The 26,162-nt window shown below is 44.8% G+C and overlaps 1 protein-coding gene across 2 annotated transcripts in view; it reads right to left on the bottom strand.

Moving 5' to 3' along the window:
- Positions 1 to 26,162, bottom strand: part of LOC115190091 (inactive carboxypeptidase-like protein X2) — a 101,492-nt gene that overhangs the window by 33,508 nt on the left and 41,822 nt on the right. The window contains exons 3-8 of one of the 2 annotated variants that reach the window (XM_029748567.1): positions 21,398 to 21,537; positions 11,150 to 11,234; positions 10,158 to 10,308; positions 9,280 to 9,368; positions 3,468 to 3,591; positions 3,059 to 3,255 (exon numbers count right to left, since the gene is read on the bottom strand). In XM_029748567.1, the coding sequence (XP_029604427.1) occupies positions 3,059 to 3,255; positions 3,468 to 3,591; positions 9,280 to 9,368; positions 10,158 to 10,308; positions 11,150 to 11,234; positions 21,398 to 21,537 (786 nt within the window). Of the gene's footprint in view, positions 1 to 3,058; positions 3,256 to 3,467; positions 3,592 to 9,279; positions 9,369 to 10,157; positions 10,312 to 11,149; positions 11,235 to 21,397; positions 21,538 to 26,162 lie in introns of those variants that run through there. The other variant, XM_029748566.1, reaches the window with a different exon arrangement.

Raw genomic sequence — 26,162 nt, 5'->3', positions numbered from 1 at the left:
TTGGTTACTACATGATTCCATATGTGTTATTTCATAGTGTTGATATCTTCACTATTATTCTACAATGTAGAAAATAGTAAAAAAAATTAAGAAAAACCCTTGAATGAGTAGATGTGTCCAAACTTTTAACTGGTACTGTATATGGTATGTATAAGCTGGAAGTAGAAGCCTAAGTGTTGTTGTCTATTAGTTTAGTCCAATTAGGGGAGGGATGGTAAGGCTAGGGGAAAATAATAAAGAAGATAAATATATTGAATTAGTTTAGTCCAATTAGGGGATTGGACAGTAGGATTAGGGGAAAATAATTAAGGGAAATATATTTTAAAAAGAGATGTGTATATATATATATATATACTTACTAAAAAATACTTATATGGGGGATTGAAAATGATGCAGACAATTAGATTGATGGAAGCTACAACCTATCTGCAATATTAACGCTGATCTACCGTCTAAATAAAATAAAAAATAATAAATAATAATGAACTAGCTAAATGAAGGCAAGAGAGTGCAAGGCGGTACTGAATGTATCAACGTCTGTCTTCTTGATTACTCTAATTCCTCTCGACCTGTGTTCACCTACGTTATAAACTGTAATTCACAGGCTAAGGTGTAGCCACCTCATGATGGAACATTACAGTATCATGTAATAGCCTAAACCTATCGATGTTGCATTGAACTGGGTGAATATGAAGCCCAGTAACCTAAACCCATCACTGTTACATTGAACTGGGTGAATGACAGTAACCTAAACCCACCACTGTTACACTGAACTGGGTGAAGGACAGTATCCTAAACCCATCACTGTTACATTGAACTGGGTGAATATGAAGGACAGTATCCTAAACCCATCACTGTTACATTGAATTGGGTGAATATGAAGGACAGTATCCTAAACCCATCACTGTTACACTGAACTGGGTGAATGACAGTATCCTAAACCCATCACTGTTACATTGAACTGGGTGAATATGAAGGACAGTATCCTAAACCCATCACTGTTACATTGAACTGGGTGAAGGACAGTATCCTAAACCCATCACTGTTACATTGAACTGGGTGAAGGACAGTATCCTAAACCCATCACTGTTACATTGAACTGGGTGAATATGAAGAACCAGTATCCTAAACCCATCACTGTTACATTGAACTGGGTGAATATGGAGGACAGTATCCTAAACCCATCACTGTTACATTGAACTGGGTGACGGACAGTATCCTAAACCCATCACTGTTACATTGAACTTGGTGAATATGAAGGACAGTATCCTAAACCCATCACTGTTACATTGAACTGGGTGATGGACAGTATCCTAAACCATCACTGTTACATTGAACTGGGTGAATATGAAGGACAGTATCCTAAACCCATCACTGTTACATTGAACTGGGTGAAGGACAGTATCCTAAACCCATCACTGTTACATTGAACTGGGTGAAGGACAGTAACCTAAACCCATCACTGTTACATTGAACTGGGTGAAGGACAGTATCCTAAACCCATCACTGTTACATTGAACTGGGTGAAGGACAGTATCCTAAACCCATCACTGTTACATTGAACTGGGTGAATATGAAGGACAGTATCCTAAACCCATCACTGTTACATTGAACTGGGTGAATATGAAGGACAGTAACCTAAACCACCACTGTTACATTGAACTGGGTGAAGGACAGTATCCTAAACCCATCACTGTTACATTGAACTGGGTGAAGGACAGTATCCTAAACCCATCACTGTTACATTGAACTGGGTGAATATGAAGGACAGTATCCTAAACCCATCACTGTTACATTGAACTGGGTGAATATGAAGGACAGTAACCTAAACCACCACTGTTACATTGAACTGGGTGAAGGACAGTATCCTAAACCCATCACTGTTACATTGAACTGGGTGAAGGACAGTATCCTAAACCCATCACTGTTACATTGAACTGGGTGAATATGGAGGACAGTATCCTAAACCCATCACTGTTACATTGAACTGGGTGAATATGAAGAACCAGTATCCTAAACCCATCACTGTTACATTGAACTTGGTGAATATGAAGGACAGTATCCTAAACCCATCACTGTTACATTGAACTGGGTGATGGACAGTAACCTAAACCCATCACTGTTACATTGAACTGGGTGAAGGACAGTATCCTAAAGCCATCACTGTTACATTGAACTGGGTGAATATGAAGGACAGTATCCTAAACCCATCACTGTTACATTGAACTGGGTGAAGGACAGTATCCTAAACCATCACTGTTACATTGAACTGGGTGAAGGACAGTATCCTAAACCCATCACTGTTACATTGAACTGGGTGAATATGGAGGACAGTATCCTAAACCATCACTGTTACATTGAACTGGGTGAAGGACAGTAACCTAAACCCATCACTGTTACATTGAACTGGGTGAAGGACAGTATCCTAAACCCATCACTGTTACATTGAACTGGGTGAATATGAAGGACAGTATCCTAAACCCATCACTGTTACATTGAACTGGGTGAATATGGAGGACAGTATCCTAAACCCATCACTGTTACATTGAACTGGGTGAATATGAAGAACCAGTATCCTAAACCCATCACTGTTACATTGAACTTGGTGAATATGAAGGACAGTATCCTAAACCCATCACTGTTACATTGAACTGGGTGATGGACAGTATCCTAAACCATCACTGTTACATTGAACTGGGTGAAGGACAGTATCCTAAACCCATCACTGTTACATTGAACTGGGTGAATATGAAGGACAGTAACCTAAACCCATCACTGTTACATTGAACTGGGTGAAGGACCAGTTTTTGACTTATGACTTTGAAGAGAATCTTTAATCTGACAATCACATGGCTGATATACAAGACTTGTGACTTTGAAAAGAAAAACCTTTAATCTGACAATCACATGGCTGATAAGCAGCAGACCATCAACACGTGTCTCAGAAGAGTCAGTTGTATCTGTCGTATGTTTCAGTACCACCTTAATGATGGAGTCAATATTTACAATATCAGCTGTGGGGGGTTTATGTTTTTTTTTTTCAGCTACGCACACCTACCACTTCAAGGGCTTTGTCGTACCCGTCGGGGTTGACGGAGGGGAGCAGGTGTATCCTGGTCTCGTGCACCAGGTGACGTATCCGCGGGCTACCCGACAGGTACTCCTGACACATGAACTGCATCAGCAGCAGGAGCAGCTCTCGGCCCAGCACCTCGTTACCGTGGGAACCGGCAGTGTAGCGAAACTCTGGTTCACCTGGGGAGAGGAGGGAGGGAGGGAGGGAGGGAGGGAGGGAGGGAGGGAGGGAGAGCGAGAGAGAGAGAACAAAATGTGAAAAGGCGTATGATGAAGAGATTAACCATTTTATGTAATAATACAACAACAATCACCACTTGAACCCAGAGAACTTTACTTCCAGGACTGAATCAAGTAAAAACATCCTGTCTGAGCCCTTTCTCTGGTCTTACCTCGTTCATGCTCTCCGGGGTTGTCTGAGATCTCGATGGCGTAGAGTTTCTGTCCGCTGTGGCTCTTGCCGATGTTGTAGATCCTTGTGATGTTGGGGCACTTCTCATTAACTACCTTCATCAGCTGTAGAGCCAGTAGAGAATACCTCATTAACTACCTTCATCAGCTGTAGAGCCAGTAGAGAACACCTCATTACACCACCGTCATCAGCTGTAGAGCCAGTAGAGAACACCTCATTAACTACCTTCATCAGCTGTAGAGCCAGTAGAGAACACCTCATTACACCACCTTCATCAGCTGTAGAGCCAGTAGAGAATACCTCATTAACTACCTTCATCAGCTGTAGAGCCAGTAGAGAATACCTCAATAACTACCTTCATCAGCTGTAGAGCCAGTAGAGAACACCTCATTACACCACCGTCATCAGCTGTAGAGCCAGTAGAGAATACCTCATTAACTACCTTCATCAGCTGTAGAGCCAGTAGAGAATACCTCATTAACTACCTTCATCAGCTGTATAGCCAGTAGAGAACACCTCATTAACCACCTTCATCAGCTGTAGAGCCAGTAGAGAATACCTCAATAACTACCTTCATCAGCTGTAGAGCCAGTAGAGAATACCTCATTAACTACCTTCATCAGCTGTAGATCTAGTAGGGATCAAGCGTCCCAGAGCCTTCCACATGGTGAAATTGATTTCAGATATGATGTTTCGTTGCTTCGTTAGCGGCTACCACTTTCCTCCCGATTCTGCCCGTACCTGGGGCCAACTCTGCCTTGCTAGCAGTCGTGACTGCCCTCCTGAAGCTCGGGCCAGTCAGGTCCTTAGGCTAACTATTCGCTGGGGGACACTAAAGGCTGAGGAGTTAAATTCACACATCCCCATGAGCTACAATAGCATCACTCCACTGTGATAATGTAATATATATATATTTTTTTAATCATATAACGAATTACCAAATCTTTCATTTTCATAACAAAGACTCTAATAAAGTACATTGGTAAAATTTAACTGTTTATTGGTTTAAATTGACTCTCTCCAGAGCATAGACTGGGTTCGTCAATTTCGCTTGCAGTGTCTGCCCAGCATTACTCTGTGGTGTAGTGTAGTGTAGTGTAGTGTCTGCCCAGCATTACTCTGTGGTGTAGTGTGGTGTAGTGTCTGCCCAGCAGTACTCTGTGGTGTAGTGTAGTGTAGTGTAGTGTAGTGTCTGCCCAGCATTACTCTGTGGTGTGGTGTAGTGTCTGCCCAGCATTACCCTGTGGTGTAGTGCAGTGTAGTGTAGTGTAGTGTAGTGTAGTGTAGTGTAGTGTAGTGTGGTGTAGTGTAGTGTAGTGTAGTGTAGTGTAGTGTAGTGTGGTGTAGTGTAGTGTGGTGTAGTGTGGTGTGGTGTAGTGCAGTGTAGTGTAGTGTAGTGTAGTGTGGTGTGGTGTAGTGTAGTGTAGTGTAGTGTAGTGTAGTGTAGTGTAGTGTGGTGTAGTGTAGTGTACTGTGGTGTAGTGTAGTGTAGTGTAGTGTCTGCCCAGCATTACTCTGTGGTGTAGTGTAGTGTAGTGTAGTGTAGTGTAGTGTAGTGTAGTGTAGTGTAGTGTGGTGTGGTGTGGTGTAGTGTAGTGTAGTGCGGTGTAGTGTAGTGTAGTGTAGTGTAGTGTAGTGTAGTGTAGTGTAGTGTCTGCCCAGCATTACTCTGTGGTGTAGTGTAGTGTAGTGTAGTGTAGTGTGGTGTAGTGTAGTGTGGTGTAGTGTAGTGTAGTGTAGTGTAGTGTCTGCCCAGCATTACCCTGTAGTGTAGTGTAGTGTAGTGCAGTGTGGTGTAGTGTAGTGTAGTGTAGTGTAGTGTAGTGTAGTGTAGTGTGGTGTAGTGTAGTGTAGTGTAGTGTAGTGTCTGCCCAGCATTACTCTGTAGTGTAGTGTAGTGTAGTGTCTGCCCAGCATTACTCTGTGGTGTAGTGTAGTGTGGTGTGGTATAGTGTAGTGTGGTGTGGTATAGTGTGGTGTGGTGTAGTGTAGTGTAGTGTGGTGTAGTGTAGTGTGGTATAGTGTAGTGTGGTGTAGTGTAGTGTAGTGTGGTGTAGTGTAGTGCAGTGTAGTGTAGTGTGGTGTGGTATAGTGTAGTGTGGTATAGTGTAGTGTAGTGTGGTGTAGTGTAGTGTGGTGTGGTATAGTGTAGTGTAGTGTAGTGTAGTGTAGTGTAGTGTAGTGTAGTGTAGTGTGGTGTGGTGTGGTGTAGTGTAGTGTAGTGTAGTGTAGTGTAGTGTAGTGTGGTGTAGTGTAGTGTAGTGTAGTGTAGTGTGGTGTGGTGTAGTGTAGTGTAGTGTAGTGTAGTGTGGTGTAGTGTAGTGTGGTGTAGTGTAGTGTAGTGTAGTGTAGTGTGGTGTGTAGTGTGGTGTAGTGTAGTGTGGTGTAGTGTAGTGCAGTGTAGTGTAGTGTGGTGTAGTGTAGTGTAGTGTGGTGTAGTGTAGTGTAGTGTAGTGTAGGGTGGTGTAGTGTGGTGTAGTGTAGTGTAGTGTAGTGTAGTGTAGTGTGGTGTAGTGTGGTGTAGTGTGGTGTAGTGTAGTGTAGTGTCTGCCCAGCATTACTCTGTAGTGTAGTGCAGTGTAGTGTAGTGTGGTGTAGTGTAGTGTAGTGTAGTGTAGTGTAGTGTAGTATAGTGTAGTATGGTGTAGTGTGGTGTAGTGCAGTGTAGTGCAGTGTAGTGTAGTGTAGTGTAGTGTAGTGTAGTGTGGTGTAGTGTGGTGTAGTGCAGTGTAGTGCAGTGTAGTGTAGTGTAGTGTCTGCCCAGCATTACTCTGTAGTGTAGTGTAGTGTAGTGTAGTGTAGTGCAGTGTAGTGTAGTGTAGTGTAGTGTAGTGTGGTGTAGTGCGGTGCAGTGTGGTGTAGTGTAGTGTGGTGTAGTGTAGTGTAGTGCAGTGTAGTGTAGTGTAGTGTAGTGTAGTGCAGTGTAGTGTAGTGTAGTGTAGTGTAGTGTAGTGTGGTGTAGTGTAGTGTAGTGCGGTGCAGTGTAGTGTAGTGTAGTGTAGTGCAGTGCAGTGTAGTGTGGTGTAGTGCAGTGTAGTGTGGTGTAGTGTAGTGTCTGCCCAGCATTACTCTGTGGTGTAGTGTAGTGTAGTGTAGTGTAGTGTAGTGTGGTGTAGTGTGGTGTAGTGCAGTGTAGTGTCTGCCCAGCATTACTCTGTAGTGTAGTGTAGTGTAGTGTAGTGTAGTGTAGTGTAGTGTAGTGTAGTGCAGTGTAGTGTAGTGTAGTGTAGTGTAGTGCAGTGTAGTGTAGTGTAGTGTGGTGTAGTGTAGTGTAGTGCGGTGCAGTGTAGTGTAGTGCAGTGCAGTGTAGTGTGGTGTAGTGCAGTGTAGTGTGGTGTAGTGTAGTGTCTGCCCAGCATTACTCTGTGGTGTAGTGTAGTGTAGTGTAGTGCAGTGCAGTGTGGTGTAGTGCAGTGTAGTGTAGTGTAGTGTAGTGTGGTGTAGTGTAGTGTAGTGTAGTGTAGTGTGGTGTAGTGTAGTGTAGTGTAGTGTAGTGTGGTGTAGTGTAGTGTAGTGTAGTGTAGTGTAGTGTAGTGTAGTGTAGTGTAGTGTGGTGTGGTGTAGTGTAGTGTAGTGTAGTGTAGTGTAGTGTAGTGTAGTGTGGTGTAGTGTAGTGTAGTGTAGTGTAGTGTGGTGTGGTGTAGTGTAGTGTAGTGTAGTGTAGTGTAGTGTGGTGTAGTGTGGTGTAGTGTAGTGTGGTGTAGTGTAGTGCAGTGTAGTGTAGTGTGGTGTAGTGTAGTGTAGTGTGGTGTAGTGTAGTGTAGTGTAGTGTAGGGTGGTGTAGTGTGGTGTAGTGTAGTGTAGTGTAGTGTAGTGTAGTGTGGTGTAGTGTGGTGTAGTGTGGTGTAGTGTAGTGTGGTGTAGTGTAGTGTCTGCCCAGCATTACTCTGTAGTGTAGTGCAGTGTAGTGTAGTGTGGTGTAGTGTAGTGTAGTGTAGTGTAGTGTAGTATAGTGTAGTATGGTGTAGTGTGGTGTAGTGCAGTGTAGTGCAGTGTAGTGTAGTGTAGTGTAATGTAGTGTAGTGTGGTGTAGTGTGGTGTAGTGCAGTGTAGTGCAGTGTAGTGTAGTGTAGTGTCTGCCCAGCATTACTCTGTAGTGTAGTGTAGTGTAGTGTAGTGTAGTGTAGTGCAGTGTAGTGTAGTGTAGTGTAGTGTGGTGTAGTGCGGTGCAGTGTGGTGTAGTGTAGTGTGGTGTAGTGTAGTGTAGTGCAGTGTAGTGTAGTGTAGTGTAGTGTAGTGCAGTGTAGTGTAGTGTAGTGTAGTGTAGTGTAGTGTGGTGTAGTGTAGTGTAGTGCGGTGCAGTGTAGTGTAGTGTAGTGTAGTGCAGTGCAGTGTAGTGTGGTGTAGTGCAGTGTAGTGTGGTGTAGTGTAGTGTCTGCCCAGCATTACTCTGTGGTGTAGTGTAGTGTAGTGTAGTGTAGTGTAGTGTAGTGTGGTGTAGTGTGGTGTAGTGCAGTGTAGTGTCTGCCCAGCATTACTCTGTAGTGTAGTGTAGTGTAGTGTAGTGTAGTGTAGTGCAGTGTAGTGTAGTGTAGTGTAGTGTAGTGCAGTGTAGTGTAGTGTAGTGTGGTGTAGTGTAGTGTAGTGCGGTGCAGTGTAGTGTAGTGCAGTGCAGTGTAGTGTGGTGTAGTGCAGTGTAGTGTGGTGTAGTGTAGTGTCTGCCCAGCATTACTCTGTGGTGTAGTGTAGTGTAGTGTAGTGCAGTGCAGTGTGGTGTAGTGCAGTGTAGTGTAGTGTAGTGTAGTGTGGTGTAGTGTGGTGTAGTGTAGTGTGGTGTAGTGTAGTGTAGTGTAGTGTGGTGTGGTGTGGTGTGGTGTGGTGTGGTGCGGTGCGGTGCGGTGCGGTGCGGTGCGGTGTAGTGTAGTGTAGTGTAGTGTAGTGTAGTGTGGTGTGGTGTAGTGTAGTGTAGTGTGGTGTAGTGTAGTGTAGTGTGGTGTAGTGTAGTGTACTGTGGTGTAGTGTAGTGTAGTGTAGTGTGGTGTAGTGTGGTGTAGTGTAGTGTAGTGTAGTGTAGTGTAGTGTAGTGTAGTGTAGTGTAGTGTGGTGTAGTGTAGTGTAGTGTAGTGTAGTGTGGTGTAGTGTGGTGTAGTGTAGTGTAGTGTAGTGTAGTGTGGTGTAGTGTAGTGTAGTGTGGTGTAGTGTAGTGTCTGCCCAGCATTACTCTGTGGTGTAGTGCAGTGTAGTGTAGTGTAGTGTAGTGTAGTGTAGTGTAGTGTAGTGTAGTGTAGTGTGGTGTAGTGTAGTGCGGTGTAGTGTAGTGTAGTGTAGTGTAGTGTAGTGTAGTGTAGTGTAGTGCAGTGTAGTGTAGTGTAGTGCAGTGTAGTGCAGTGTAGTGTAGTGTAGTGTAGTGTAGTGTGGTGTAGTGTAGTGTAGTGTAGTGTAGTGTGGTGTAGTGTAGTGTAGTGTAGTGTAGTGTAGTGTAGTGTAGTGTAGTGTAGTGTAGTAGTGTAGTGTAGTGTAGTGTAGTGTAGTGTAGTGTGGTGTAGTGTAGTGTAGTGTAGTGTGGTGTAGTGTAGTGTAGTGTAGTGTAGTGTAGTGTAGTGTAGTGTAGTGTAGAGTAGTGTAGTGTAGTGTAGTGTAGTGTGGTGTAGTGTAGTGTAGTGTAGTGTAGTGTGGTGTAGTGTAGTGTGGTGTAGTGTAGTGTAGTGTAGTGTAGTGTGGTGTAGTGTGGTGTAGTGTGGTGTGGTGTAGTGTAGTGTAGTGTAGTGTAGTGTAGTGTAGTGTAGTGTAGTGTAGTGTAGTGTAGTGTAGTGTAGTGTAGTGTAGTGTCTACCCAGCAGTACTCTACTTACATGCCTCATCTCTTTGTAGCTGTGGTGTTTGAAGTCCAGGTTGTCTGTTGTTGTGATCTCATTCCGTCTGTGGTAATAGTTCTGAGAGTCTGACAACAAACACATCCCATATCAAGTCGTTGAACAAATCACTATATCGACTACAGTACATCTGTCAACTGAAGAGCTCAATAGGTCTGATAATGCTCAGTCTGTTACAATCACAATACTACAATCTGGAGGTTGGTGTCACCTTCATTGGGGAGGACAGGCATGTGGTAATAACCGGAGCAGAATTAGTGGAATGGTATCAAATACATTTCATTTGACCTTTATTTCACTATGCAAGTCAGTTAAGAACAAATTCTTATTTACAATGACAGCCTACCGGGGAACGGTACTACTGCCATACACTGAGACCCACTGGCCAGTTTATTAGGTACACCACACCCTTGTCTACTACTGCCATTCACCTTAATACACTGAGGCCGACTGGACAGTTTATTAGGTACACCACCCCGTTCACCAAAAGGGTTCGCTCCTACGGACAGTGAGTCACGTGGCCGTGGCTTTCTATATAAATCAGGCAGACAGGCATCAAGGCATTCAGTTACTGTTCCATTGAACGTTAGAACGGGCAAAACGAGTGACCGAAGCGACTGATCGTCGGTTCTATTATCTCAGAAACGCCCGGCCTCCTGGGATTTTAAACGCGCGACGGTGTCTAGGATTTACAGAGAATGGTGCTACAAACAAACAACATCCGGTCAGCGGGAAGTCCCGTGGGGTCGAAAAACAACTCGTTGACGAGAGGTTCGAAGGATAAATGCAAGCTAACAGGCGGGCCACAAACAGGAACCTAACGGCACAGAATCACACAGTAAACACACATCAGTTACCTGGCATGGGACATCCCAGGATCTCCACTCTCATACAGATGCTGCCACGGTTGAACCAGGAACGAGGATTGACTCTGATGTAACGAGCCACTACAGCCACAGGAAACATGTTCAACACAGGGATCTCTTTCTCCTTGTTACCAATGAAGATCTACTGAGACAAGCAGACGTTTAACAACACAGTGAATAAGCGACTAGGGATTGGTAGTTGACATATGGTACAGTACATCTACGGACCGTGATAATACAGTACATCTACGGACCGTGGTAATACAGTACATCTACGGACCGTGGTAATACAGTACATCTACGGACCGTGGTAATACAGTACATCTACGGACCGTGATAATACAGTACATCTACGGACCGTGGTAATACAGTACATCTACGGACCGTGGTAATACAGTACATCTACGGACCGTGGTAATACAGTACATCTACGGACCGTGATAATACAGTACATCTACGGACCGTGGTAATACAGTACATCTACGGACCGTGGTAATACAGTACATCTACGGACTGACTAATACAGTGAATAAGCGAGAACAATTGAGCATTCAGAAACTGCTGTATCAACCATGCCTCATTGATCTCCACCCCAATCATGTCTATTGATCTCCACCCCAATCATGTCTATTGATCTCCACCCCAATCATATCTATTGATCTCCACCCCAATCATATCTATTGATCTCCACCCCAATCATATCTATTGATCTCCACCCCAATCATGTCTATTGATCTCCACCTCAATCATATCTATTGATCTCCACCCAAATCATATCTATTGATCTCCATCCCAATCATGTCTATTGATCTCCACCCCAATCATATCTATTGATCTCCACCCCAATCATATCTATTGATCTCCATCCCAATCATATCTATTGATCTCCACCCCAATCATATCTATTGATCTACACCCCAATCATATCTATTGATCTCCACCCCAATCATATCTATTGATCATGATCTCAGCTAGCTACTCACCAGGTCTTGTGATCCGTTCTTCAGAGTGACCCAGGTGTGACTGTCGTTGCTCACAAGGACCTTATATGACGTCACCCAGTCGCTCCTAAAAACATGGGAGGAGAGAGAAAGTCAAGAAGAGGGAATAAGTTTAAAGTGTTCAAAGCCAAACTGTTCCATGCTGGACTGACGTACTCGGTGTCCATATTAGGAAGCGAACGTCCACGGAAGCTGTGTCAGAGTCACTAGGAGTTGGTGCCTTTTCCTAATACGGACACCATACATTGCTTAAGTGAATTTAACTACAGGTGACAACTTTACAGTACAGGTGTAGGATCATACTTCGATTAGTCTTTTGTTGCTGAGAATTTTCCTGCAACGGAGGAAATGCAGATGAGATTTGTGATTTACATAAATTAACTGAAATCCCCAAAATAAAACACAGTTATAATAACAGTGTTGCACTTTGCATGTCGCCTAGTTTTGTCCAGCTAATAGCCTAACCACCGATCAAGCAACATTATGGACTAAACGGTCAAATCCTGTTGCTGCAGGATTTTTTTTTTTTTTTTTTTTTGCGATGACAATATAGGTCAAATTGTGATCCTATACCTGTAGCTAATCCACTAGGTAACAGCAAATATAATACGACACATATCAGTAGATTTCAAATGTATTATACAATATATATATATATATGTAAATATCTCCAAAGATCCTGTCCATATGAGGATTCATACCATTATGAACCAGAACCATCCCAGCTTGTTCTACTTACAGTAACAGTGTCGTTCTGGGTCCAATGCTGAAATGTGGACAGACACCTGGTTCTGGTTAGTGGAGCCACCATGTAGCTAATGGTTGAAAACTGGAAAAGAGAATTCCACTTTGCACACTGGCAGCACAGCAAAGACACAAACACACACACACACACACACACACACACACACACACACACACACAGACACACACACACACACACACACACACACACACACACACACACACACACACACACACACACACACACACACACACACACACACACACACACACATAGACACACACACACACACGCACACAAAACTGTTCCATCAGAAACGATTGCTTGTGAGTGCCTTTAATATTGTAAAATATTACTGTTCTCCGATATTTAATTCATGGGTTTTAATAAATGTGTATGATTTTTTTGTTGTTGTGCAAACGCTATACAGATGTAGTATCTTAATTTGAGCCAGTTTGCTACAGCAGGAAAATAATTCTGCAACAACAGGAAATGTGAATTATTATGTGGATTATAATGAATGGACATTTTTGTAGGGGGTTGATACATTTGTCATTAGGGCAAAGTCTGAAATTTCAAACTTTAGAAGCCTTTTTAAAAACTCAAATACACTTACATGTTTGCATTCTCAGCAACAAAAGAGTGATCAAATTAGGATCCTCCTTCTGTCTATCAATTGTTTAGATGGAATGGAATGTTCGTATCCTGTAAATTTGACTGTGATATGTGGTTGTTTCACCTAGCTATCTTAAGATGAATGCACTTACTTACTCTGTATAAGAGCATTTGCTAAATTACACAAATGTAAAATTTAAAAAAGTAAAAAAAATATATATATATAACATCTTTACAGTAATATGAGATCTGTATGTAAAACATTTACATTTTGATGTCACAAATGTATAATTTGTACAGTTCTTTATTAAAAATGCAGTTTTTTTGTTACATTTGACCTAGCAGTACTACGTACTACGTATTTCTCTGAGGATCTCAATCTGACCAGTATTGTTGTGGCAAAATAATCCTGCAGCAACAGGATTTGACCGTTTAGTCCATAATGTTGCTTGATCGGTGGTTAGGCAATTATCTGGACAAAACTAGGCGACATGAAAAGTGCAACACTGTTAATATAGTTGTGTGTTAGTGGAGGTTTTTCATAGGAATTTATGTAAATCACCAAGCTCATTAGTGAAGGTTTTTCATAGGAATTTATGTAAATCACCAAGCTCATTAGTGAAGGTTTTTCATAGGAATTTATATAAATCATGAAGTTCATCTGCATTTTCTGTGGCGCAGGAAAATTCTCAGAAACAAACAAAAAAAAGTGATCAAATTAAGATCCTACACCTGTACCTAATGTAGTCTATATGGAACGGTACGGTGGCTCCTACACACACACACGCACGCGCACGCACACACACACACACACACACACACACACACACACACACACACACACACACACACACACACACACACACACACACACACACACACACACACACACACACGCACACACACAGACACACACACACACACACAGACACACACGCACACACACACACACACACACACACACACACAGACACACACACACACACGCACACACACACACCCACACACACACGCACACACACACGCACACACACACACACAGACACACACACACACACACACACAGACGATACTGTAGACGTCTCCTGGATAAAGATATGAACGTATCGGGGTGATGAGACTGGTGCTGTAGGAATCTCCCCAGTCCTGCTAATTAAATCACTCTCACAATCAGACCTTTTCTAAATCTGGCAACATTAACGTAGACAGATACCAGTTACAATAGAGCTTACATCACTACAGAAATACCAGCCGTCTTTGCCTAAAAAGCCCCCTGTGTCTTCCTTCTGTGTTCTGTAACTCCGGATCAGCAGCAAGAGACGACTTGGGATGGAAATGACAAAAGGGGGGCGCTTTCTCAGCTCCCCCCCCCCCCCTTAAATAATGTAAAAGTTACATTTTAACTTAATCAATGAGAGGAGAGGATGCAGGAGACAGTCAACTAATAAAGCAGGCAGTAGACCATTTTTTTAGACGCTGAAATGTTTTGTTGCAACCGCAGGCAATCAATAGGAAGTGAACAGCGCCTGGTGCTGAAAATATAGTTAAATTCTTATGCAGGTGGCGCCAAGCAACAGATGGAGAAAAACTACACCAGTCGAGTAATTCATTTCATCAACAATCTTCATTTGAATTTGAATTTAAAAATAACAAGAGGGCTATTTCTTCTGAGCGAAGGCCCATTTAAAATAACTTTTTTTTAAATTAAAAAAATATATATTTTACCCCTTTTTTTCTCCCCAATTTCGTGGTATCCAATTGGTAGTAGTTACAGTCTTGTCTCATCGCTGCAACTCCCATATGGACTCGGGAGAGGCAAAGGTCGAGAGCCATGCATCCTCCGAAACACAATCCAACCAAGCCGCACTGCTTCTTGACACAATGCACCCCCCCCCCCCCGAAATCCTGAAAATAACAAGCAATTTTCTGAGAGTTTTCTGAGAGAGTCATTAGAGCCTCCTTCTTCCAATGAACCAGAACAAAGTGCAGACCGTGTCAAATACGACCACAGGCTGTTGAGGAGAGCATGGAGATCCTAACGGACGATGAGGTTATCAGCAGGAAGAGAATAAATGGTTCTTCTTCACTAACCAAAGAAGGGAATTCGTTTTTTTTGCTCATAGTGCCCGGGTACTTTTTCATATTTTACTTAAAAAAAAACCTGTCAGTTGATGACAGTGTGTTAATTAGGTTTACTGAGATGTGCTTTTCCTCCTTGGTCTATTTCAGTGGAATAGCGCTTGCTATTTGAGTATGTTATATTACGGTTAGCATTGTGCTAAGTGGCTTAACGTGATGATATCGGACCCCTGTAGGCCCGATGCTGCTGAGAACAATGGTCTCCTTTATTAACCAATGAGGTCATTGGCTCACGCTGCTGGTTACAGTTTAGTTCTCTTTTACATTTCTTACTTTTTATTTGTTCAGGAGATTGTTGTGTCTTGTCAGGACATTCTGGTGTCTTGTCAGGACATTCTGGTGTCTTGTCAGGACATTGTTGTGTCTTGTCAGGACATTCTGGTGTCTTGTCAGGACATTCTGGTGTCTTGTCAGGACATTCTGGTGTCTTGACAGGACATTCTGGTGTCTTGTCAGGACATTCTGGTGACTTGTCAGGACATTCTGGTGTCTTGTCAGGACATTCTGGTGTCTTGTCAGGACATTCTGGTGACTTGTCAGGACATTCTGGTGTCTTGTCAGGACATTCTGGTGTCTTGTCAGGACATTCTGGTGTCTTGTCAGGACATTCTGGTGTCTTGTCAGGACATTCTGGTGTCTTGTCAGGACATTCTGGTGACTTGTCAGGACATTCTGGTGTCTTGTCAGGACATTCTGGTGACTTGTCATGACATTCTGGTGACTTGTCAGGACATTGAGGTGACTTGTCAGGACATTGAGGTGACTTGTCAGGACATTGAGGTGTCTTGTCAGGACATTGAGGTGATGTAGACATTGAGGTGTCAGGACATTGAGGTGTCTTGTCAGGACATTGAGGTGACTTGTCAGGACATTGAGGTGACTTGTCAGGACATTGAGGTGACTTGTCAGGACATTGAGGTGACTTGTCAGGACATTGAGGTGTCTTGTCGGGACATTGAGGTGTCTTGTCGGGACATTGAGGTGTCTTGTCAGGACATTGAGGTGTCTTGTCGGGACATTGAGGTGACTTGTCAGGACATTCTGGTGTCTGGTCAGGACATTGAGGTGTCTTGTCGGGACATTGAGGTGACTTGTCAGGACATTGAGGTGTCTTGTCGGGACATTGAGGTGACTTGTCAGGACATTGAGGTGACTGGTCGGGACATTGAGTACCTGACAAGTCACCAGAATGTCCTGACATTGTATGCTTTTTAAATTTATTTTTAAAGTCAGTTCCTAAACTTGTTAAAATGCTATCTTAGGTTTAGGTTTAAGTTAGGGGTTAGGGTTATGCATTAGGTTTAGGTTTGTGGTTAAGTCCGAGGTTAAGGGTTTGGGAAAATTAGATTTTGAATGGGAATACATTTTTACTCCCCATGTGGTGTGTGTGTGTGTGTGTGTGTGTGTGTGTGTGTGTGTGTGTGTGTGTGTGTGTGTGTGTGTGTGTGTGTGTGTGTGTGTGTGTGTGTGTGTGTGTGTGTGTGTGTGTGTGTGTGTGTGTGTGTGTGTGTGTGTGTGTGTGTGTGTGTGTGTGTGTGTGTGTGTTAATCCACCACAGCTGATAAAGGGCTGGGCTGCTGCTGAGGGAAGCAGTGCTCCAGGGAAGCCAAGATTACACGTCAGTGAACCTTCTCTCACTCCGCAACAATGATTTCCCCATCGGTTCAAACCCTTTTCACACCACAGTCATGAAAATCTTCCATTCAGATCAGTAGGTGAGCATGATGGAGGATGGGTGTAGTTTAGATGCTAACTGTGCTGGAGGTGTGTCGTAACTTAAAGACAATGATTCAATTTAAAAAGTCTCTTGAGGAGGCTTGCCCCCAGGCAACACCATGCTATTTAGAGACAGACAGAAATCATTTCATTAGCCAAAGATACCTGGAGGGATGGTGAGGCAGTGGGGGAAAGAGAGGGGGGGTTAATGGGGGTGAGTCAGAGTGGGAAGGGAGGACAGATATCTCTCTCTCTCTCTCTCTCTCTGTGAATGCTATTCGTTGACTACAGCTCAGCGTTCAACACCATAGTACCCTCAAAGCTCATCAATAAGCTAAGGACCCTGGGACTAAACACCTCCCTCTGCAACTAGATCCTGGACTTCCTGACGAGCCGCTCCCAGGTGGTGAGGGTAGGCAACAACACATCCTCAACACTGGAGCCCCTCAGGGGTGTGTGCTCAGTCCCCTCCTGTACTCCCTGTTCACTCATGACTGCACGGCCAGGCACGACTCCAACACCATCATTAAATTTGCTGATGACATAACAGTGGTAGGCCTGATCACCGACAACAACGAGACAGCCATAGAGACCTGGTCGTGTGGTGCCAAGACAACAACCTCTCCCTCAACGTGATCAAGACAAAAGGAGATGATTGTGGACTACAGGAAAAGGAGGACCGAGCACGTCCCCATTCTCATTGACGAGGCTGCAGTGGAACAGGTTGAGAGCTTCAAATTCCTTGGTGTCACATCAACAACAAACTAGAAGGGTCCAAACACACCAAGACAGTCGTGAAGAGGGCACAACAACACCTTTTCCCCCTCCCGCAGAATATTTTGCATGGGTCTACAGCTGCACCATCGAGAGCATCCTGACTGGTTGCATCACCGCCTGGTATGGCAACTGCTTGGCCTCCGACCGCAAGGCACTACAGAGGGTAATGCGTACTGCCCAGTACATCACTGGGGCCAAGCTTTCTGCCATCCACAACTTCTATACCAGGCGGTGTCAGAGGAAGGTCAAAGACTCCATTGTCAAAGACTCCAGTCACCCTAGTCATAGACTGTTCTCTCTGCTACCGCACGGCAAGCGGTACCGGAGCGCCAAGTCTAGGTCCAAGAGGCTTCTAAACAGCTTCTAGCCCCAAGCCATAAGACTCCTGAACATCTAATCAAATGGCTACGCAGACTATTTGCATAGGGAGGAGACACTGCTACTCTTTGTTGTTATCATCTATGCATAGTCACTTTAATAACTCTACCTACATGTACATACTACCACAATTACCTCGACTAACCGGTGCCCCCGCACATTGACTCTGTACCGGTACCCCCTGTATATAGCCTCCACATTGACTCTGCACCGGTACCCCCTGTATATAGCCTCCACAATGACTCTGTATCGGTACCCCCCCTGTATATAGCCTCCACATTGACTCTGTACCGGTACCCCCTGTATATAGCCTCCACATTGACTCTGTACCGGTACACCCTGTATATAGCCTCCACATTGACTCTGTACCGGTACCCCCCTGTATATAGCCTCCACATTGACTCTGCACCGGTACCCCCTGTATATAGCCTCCACAATGACTCTGTATCGGTACCCCCCCTGTATATAGCCTCCACATTGACTCTGTACCGGTACACCCTGTATATAGCCTCCACATTGACTCTGTACCGGTACCCCCTGTATATAGCCTCCACATTGACTCTGCACCGGTACCCCCTGTATATAGCCTCCACAATGACTCTGTATCGGTACCCCCCTGTATATAGCCTCCACATTGACTCTGTACCGGTACCCCCTGTATATAGCCTCCACATTGACTCTGTACCGGTACCCCCTGTATATAGCCTCCACATTGACTCTGTACCGGTACCCCCTTTATATAGCCTCCACATTGACTCTGTACCGGTACCCCCTGTATATAGCCTCCACATTGACTCTGTACCAGTACCCCCTGTATATAGCATCCACATTGACTCTGCACCGGTACCCCCTGTATATAGCCTCCACATTGACTCTGTACCGGTACACCCTGTATATAGTCTCCACATTGACTCTGTACCGGTACCCCCTGTATATAGCCTCCACATTGACTCTGCACCCTAACACCCTGTATATAGCCTCCACATTGACTCTGTACCGGTACCCCCTGTATATAGCCTCCACATTGACTCTGCACCGGTACCCCCTGTATATAGCCTCCACATTGACTCTGTACCGGTACCCCCCCCTGTATATAGCCTCCACATTGACTCTGTACCGGTACCCCCTGTATATAGCCTCCACATTGACTCTGTACCGGTACCCCCTGTATATAGCCTCCACATTGACTCTGTACCGGTACCCCCTGTATATAGCCTCCACATTGACTCTGTACCGGTACCCCTTGTATATAGCCTCCACATTGACTCTGTACCGGTACCCCCCTGTATATAACCTCCACATTGACTCTGTACCGGTACCCCCCTGTATATAGCCTCCACGTTGACTCTGTACCGGTAACCCCTGTATATAGCCTCCACATTGACTCTGTACCGGTACCCCCTGTATATAGCCTCCACATTGACTCTGTACCGGTACCCCCCTGTATATAGCCTCCACATTGACTCTGTACCATAACACCCTGTATATAGCCTCCACATTGACTCTGTACCGGTACCCCCTGTATATAGCCTCCACATTGACTCTGTACCGGTACCCCCTGTATATAGCCTCCACATTGACTCTGTACCGGTACCCCCTGTATATAGCCTCCACATTGACTCTGTACCGTAACACCCTGTATATAGCCTCCACATTGACTCTGTACCGGTACCTTCCTGTATATAGCCTCCACATTGACTCTGTACCGGTACCCCCTGTATATAGCCTCCACATTGACTCTGTACCGGTACCCCCTGTATATAGCCTCCACATTGACTCTGTACCGGTACCCCCCTGTATATAGCCTCCACATTGACTCTGTACCGTAACACCCTGTATATAGCCTCCACATTGACTCTGTACCGGTACCCCCTGTATATAGCCTCCACATTGACTCTGTACCGTAACACCCTGTATATAGCCTCCATATTGACTCTGTACCGTAACCCCCTGTATATAATCTCTCTATTGTTATTTTATTGCTGCTCTTTAATTACTTGTTCCTTTAATTTCTTATTCTTATTCGTATTTTTTAAACTAAGGGGCTTGTAAATAAGCATTTCAATGTAAAGTCCTGTTGTATTTGGTGCATGTGACTAATACAATTTGATTTGATTTGATTTATCGGGGAGGAGTGATGGGGGTTAGTCAGAGTTGGATTGGAGGACAGATTCCCTTCATAGGCTGGTGAAGGTGAGACTTATGGGATGCCATGGAGACATGATGGGGCCTGTCGTTTAGACGCGTCAGTCTCAGACTACAACAACAAAATGCTTCCAGAGAAAAGGTTTCTCAGAGGAGGATTAAAATATGACTCATAGACAATCTGATTGGCACACTATTTATGTGGTGGTTGATTACTATATTTTCTATGACGTTTGTGAAATGGAAATATGTTTGCTGCATGTCCCAACTCCCCCTGAGACACCGTCAGAGAGTGGGGTCAGGGTCAGGGTCAGACATTGTTAACAGGCTGGGGTCACGGCCAGGGTCAGACATTATCAACAGACTGGGGTCACGGTCAGGGTCAGACATTATCAACAGGCTGGGGTCATGGGGTCACGGCCAGGGTCAGACATTATCAACAGGCTGGGGTCATGGGGTCAGGGTCAGGGTCAGACATTATCAACAGACTGGGGTCACGGTCAGACATTATCAACAGGCTGGGGTCACGGCCAGGGTCAGACATTATCAACAGACTGGGGTCAGGGTCAGACATTATCAACAGACTGGGGTCAGGGTCAGACATTATCAACAGACTGGGGTCAGGGTCAGACATTATCAACAGACTGGGGTCACGGTCAGGGTCAGACATTATCAACAGACTGGGGTCAGGGTCAGACATTATCAACAGACTGGGGTCACGGCCAGGGTCAGACATTATCAACAGACTGGGGTCACGGTCAGGGTCAGACATTATCAACAGACTGGGGTCACGGTCAGGGCCAGACATTATCAACAGGCTGGGCCAGGGTCAGACATTATCAACAGACTGGGGTCAGGGTCAGGGTCAGACATTATCAACAGGCTGGGGTCACGGTCAGGGCCAGACATTATCAACAGGCTGGGGCCAGGGTCAGACATTATCAACAGACTGGGGTCACGGCCAGGGTCAGACATTATCAACAGGCTGGGGTCACGGTCAGACATTATCAACAGGCTGGGGTCACGGCCAGACATTATCAACAGACTGGGGTCACGGCCAGGGTCAGACATTATCAACAGGCTGGGGTCATGGGGTCACGGCCAGGGTCAGACATTATCAACAGACTGGGGTCACGGTCAGACATTATCAACAGGCTGGGGTCACGGCCAGACATTATCAATAGACTGGGGTCACGGCCAGGGTCAGACATTATCAACAGGCTGGGGTCACGGCCAGACATTATCAACAGACTGGGGTCACGGTCAGGTTCAGCCATTATCAACAACGACCCCGGAGCAATATGAGTTAAGTACCTTGCTCAAGGGCACAACAAAAGAGAAAGAGAGAGCAAAGGCCTTCTCTCTCTCATCCCAGAAAGAGAGGAGTATTCACAAGAGATATGAAAATATTACTGCAGCTGATTGTCCAGTGGCTTGGGGTCAACGGACATAAAAGGTTAAGCTGCGGTAAATATATTTTAATCCAACTTGACGGAGTCGCGCTACCTGACTTAAGACAATGAAAAGGGATAGAATTCACTACTCAGCCACCAGATAAAGAGACAGAGACAGAGACAGAGACAGAGACAGAGACAGAGACAGAGAGAGACAGACAGACAGACAGACAGACAGACAGACAGACAGACAGACAGACAGACAGACAGACAGACAGACAGTGCAGAAAAACAGTAGGGCCATAAAGAGTTGATACTCACGACCAGAGAGAGCTCCTCCCCTGCGTGATGACCCCTGTGAACTTGGTCAACCTCCTGGCGTCCACCTCCAACCACTGCAGAGGGTCGTTTCTCCCAGCACACCAGGCTCCATCGTACAGGTCATCATCATACAGGCCAGCCTAGCAGAGGATTTAGAAAAGGGTTTCCAAGTAGTTTAGAAACTGTAATAAATAGTTCTAACATTGCAGAGGGTCGTTCCTCCCAGAGGCCTAGCAGAGGATTTAGAAAAGGGTTTCCAAGTAGTTTAGAAACTGTAATAAATAGTTCTAACATTGCAGAGGGTCGTTCCTCCCAGAGGCCTAGCAGAGGATTTAGAAAAGGGTTTCCAAGTAGTTTAGAAACTGTAATAAATAGTTGTAACACATTACAGAGTGAGAAAATGGCTTCCTTAGGCTAAGTCAAGGCTATGGGACTGTAATGATGGACTTCCTCTACACCAGGGCTATGGGACTGTAATGATGGACTTCCTCTACACCAGGGCTATGGGACTGTAGTGATGGACTTCCTCTACACCAGGGCTGTGGGACTGTAGTGATGGACTTCCTCCACACCAGGGCTATGGGACTGTAGTGATGGACTTCCTCTACACCAGGGCTGTGGGACTGTAATGATGGACTTCCACCTCAGACTTCCCCCACACTCTGTCTAGGCCTACCTGCACTCACCTGCTCTGTCTAGTCCTACCTGCACTCACCTGCTCTGTCTAGGCCTACCTGCACTCACCTGCTCTGTCTAGACCTACCTGCACTCACCTGCTCTGTCTAGGTCTACCTGCGCTCACCTGCTCTGTCTAGTCCTACCTGCACCCACTTGCTCTGTCTAGTCCTACCTGCACTCACCTGCTCTGTCTAGGTCTACCTGCACTCACCTGCTCTGTCTAGACCTACCTGCACTCACCTGCTCTGTCTAGGTCTACCTGCGATCACCTGCTCTGTCTAGTCCTACCTGCACCCACTTGCTCTGTCTAGTCCTACCTGCACTCACCTGCTCTGTCTAGGCCTACCTGCACTCACCTGCTCTGTCTAGACCTACCTGCACTCACCTGCTCTGTCTAGGCCTACCTGCACCCACCTGCTCTGTCTAGACCTACCTGCACCCACCTGCTCTGTCTAGTCCTACCTGTACTCATCTGCTCTGTCTAGACCTACCTGCACTCACCTGCTCTGTCTAGGCCCACCTGCACTCACCTGCTCTGTCTAGTCTTACCCGCTCTTCATTTTGGGTCAGTCACAGTGGTCAGGTATTCTGCCACTGTGTACTCTCTGTTTAGAGCCAAATAGCATTCAGGTTTGCTCAGTTTTGTTGTAAATTCTTTCCAATGTTTCAAGTAATTATCTTTTTGTTTTCTCATGATTGGTTGGGTCTAATTGTGTTGCTGTCCTGGGGCTCTGTGGGGGTCTGTTTGTGTTTGTGAACAGAGCCCCAGGACCAGCTTGCTTAGGGGACTCTTCTCCAGGTTCATCTCTCTGTAGGTGATGGCTTTGTTATGGAAGGTTTGGGAATCACTTCCTTTCAGGTGGTTGTAGAATTTAACGGCTGTTTTCTGGATTTGATAATTAGCGGGTATCAGCCTAATTCTGCTCTGCATGCATTATTTGGTGTTTTACGGAGGATATTTTTGCAGAATTCTGCATGCAGAGTCTCAATTTGGTGTTTGTCCCATTTTGTGAATTCTTGGTTGGTGAGCAGGACCCCAGACCTCACAACCATAAAGGACAATGGGTTCTATAACTGATTCAAGTATTATCAGCCAGATCCTTATTGGTATGTCTAATTTTATGTTCCTTTTGATGTCATAGAAGACCCTTCTTGCCTTGTCTCTCAGATCGTTCAAAGCTTTGTGGAAGTTACCTGTGGCGCTGATGTTTAGGCCGAGGTATGTACAGTTGTTTGTGTGCTCTAGGGCAACGGTGTCTAGATGGAATTTGTATTTGTGGTCCTGGCATCTCAACCTTTTTGGAACACCATTATTTTTGTCTTACTGAGATTTACTGTCAGGGCTCAGGTCTGTCAGGGCCCAGGTCTGTCAGGGCCCAGGTCTGTCAGGGCCCAGGTCTGTCAGGGCCCAGGTCTGTCAGGGCCCAGGTCTGTCAGGGCTCAGGTCTGTCAGGGCCCAGGTCTGTCAGGGCCCAGGTCTGTCCAGGGGGGCCCCAGGTCTGACAGAATCTGTGCAGAAGATCTAGGTGCTGCTGTAGGCCCTCCTTGGTTGGTGACCAAGCACCAGAGCATCAGCATCTTAAATAAGCATGGCCCCATTCAAAAAATTTAGAAACAGGAACAGATATAGCCCTTGGTTCACTCCAGACCTGACTGCCCTTGATCAGCACAAAAACATCCTGTGGCGTTCTGCATTAGCATCGAATAGCCCCCCGCCGATATCCAACTATTCAGGGAAGTTAGGAACCAATATACACAGGCAGTCCTTTTCTCTCTCTCCCCTCTCTCTCTCTCCTCCCCCTCTCTCTCCCCTCTCTCCCCCTCTCTCTCCCCCTCTCTCTCTCTCCTCTCATCTCTCTCCTCTCTCTCTCCCTCGTCTCTCTCTCTCTCCTCTCTCTCTCTCTCTCTCTCTCTCTCTCGTCCCTCTCCCCCTCTCTCTCCCTCTCCCCCTCTCCCTCTCCCCTCCCTAATTTCAATTTATGGCATGGGAAACCTATGTTTACATTTCCAAAGCAAGTGAAATTGATAATTAACAAAAGTGAAATAAACAAAAAAATGAAACAGTAAACATTACACTCACCAAAGTTCCCAAAAGAATATACATGTAAAATGTCATATTATGTCTATATACAGTGTTGTAAAGGTATGCAAATAGTTAAAGTGCAAAAGGGAAAATAAATAAACATAAATATGGGTTGTATTTACAATGGTGTTTGTTCTTCACTGGTTGTGATTTTCTCGTGGTAACAGGTCATACATCTTGCTGCTGTGAATGAACACTTTCTCTCTCTCTCTCTCTCTCTCTCTCTCTTCTCCAGATTGGAGACATTACCCTACACAATCCCTAATGCAACACGCTACGTTACCACACAGCTATAAACACACGATAACAAAGGGTTTGTTTGTCTGGAAGTGTGTGTGTGTGTGTGTGGAAGTCATTATGGGTGTACTACAGTTTCTGATCTCAGGACAATACACAGCCCAGATGATGATGAGGCAAACGGAACCGTACTCCTCTTCTTCATATCCTGACAGGAAATACCTCATCTCCCAGACACCAGTTCACGTCAGGTTAGTGCAATCTGGAATCCTTGGGAACGTCTCCTACCCTTAACAGTAACCCTTACCTTAACCATTACTTAATCGTTTAAATGTTCAACTTAAGTGGGGTGATGTCAGAGTTGTGGATGTTCAAAAGATCCCATTTAGACTTTTCTGTCCACTTTATGAGTTTTGGGGATAATAACTGTAATAATTTAACCCCAGTTTAATGGCAGCCATATATAATGGAACCCAGTTTAATAGCAGCCATATAATAATGGACCCCAGTTTAATAGCAGCCATATAATAATGGACCCCAGCTTAATGGCAGCCATATAATAATGGACCCCAGTTTAATGGCAGCCATATAATAATGGACCCCAGTTTAATAGCAGCCATATAATAATGGACCCCCAGTTTAAGCAGCCATATAATAATGGAACCCAGTTTAATGGCAGCCATATAATAATGGACCCCCAGTTTAATAGCAGCCATATAATAATGGACCCCAGTTTAATAGCAGCCATATAATAATGGACCCCCAGTTTAATAGCAGCCATATAATAATGGAACCCCAGTTTAATGGCAGCCATATAATAATGGACCCCCAGTTTAATAGCAGCCATATAATAATGGACCCCAGTTTAATAGCAGCCATAATAATGGACCCCAGTTTAATAGCAGCCATATAATAATGGAACCCCAGTTTAATAGCAGCCATATAATAATGGACCCCCAGTTTAATGGCAGCCATATAATAATGGAACCCCAGTTTAATGGCAGCCATATATAATGGACCCCCAGTTTAATAGCAGCCATATAATGGACCCCAGTTTAATAGCAGCCATATAATAATGGACCCCAGTTTAATGGCAGCCATATAATAATGGACCCCCAGTTTAATGGCAGCCATATAATAATGGAACCCCAGTTTAATGGCAGCCATATAATAATGGACCCCCAGTTTAATGGCAGCCATATAATAATGGACCCCCAGTTTAATGGCAGCCATATAATAATGGACCCCCAGTTTAATGGCAGCCATATAATAATGGACTGGGGGTCCATTATTATATGGCAGCCATATAATAATGGAACCCCAGTTTAATGGCAGCCATATAATAATGGAACCCCAGTTAATGGCAGCCATATAATAATGGAACCCCAGTTTAATGGCAGCCATATAATAATGGACCCCCAGTTTAATGGCAGCCATATAATAATGGACCCCCAGTTTAATAGCAGCCATATAATAATGGAACCCCAGTTTAATAGCAGCCATAATAATGGACCCCAGTTTAATAGCAGCCATAATAATGGACCAGTTTAATAGCAGCCATATAATAATGGACCCCCAGTTTAATGGCAGCCATATAATAATGGACCCAGTTTAATGGCAGCCATATAATAATGGACCCAGTTTAATGGCAGCCATATAATAATGGAACCCAGTTTAATAGCAGCCATATAATAATGGACCCCAGTTTAATGGCAGCCATAATAATGGAACCCCAGTTTAATGGCAGCCATATAATAATGGACCCCC

Source organism: Salmo trutta, unplaced genomic scaffold (genome assembly GCF_901001165.1).
Source record: "Salmo trutta unplaced genomic scaffold, fSalTru1.1, whole genome shotgun sequence".
NCBI classification, from domain to species: domain Eukaryota; kingdom Metazoa; phylum Chordata; class Actinopteri; order Salmoniformes; family Salmonidae; genus Salmo; species Salmo trutta.
This window is presented reverse-complemented; position numbering and strand designations above follow the sequence as displayed.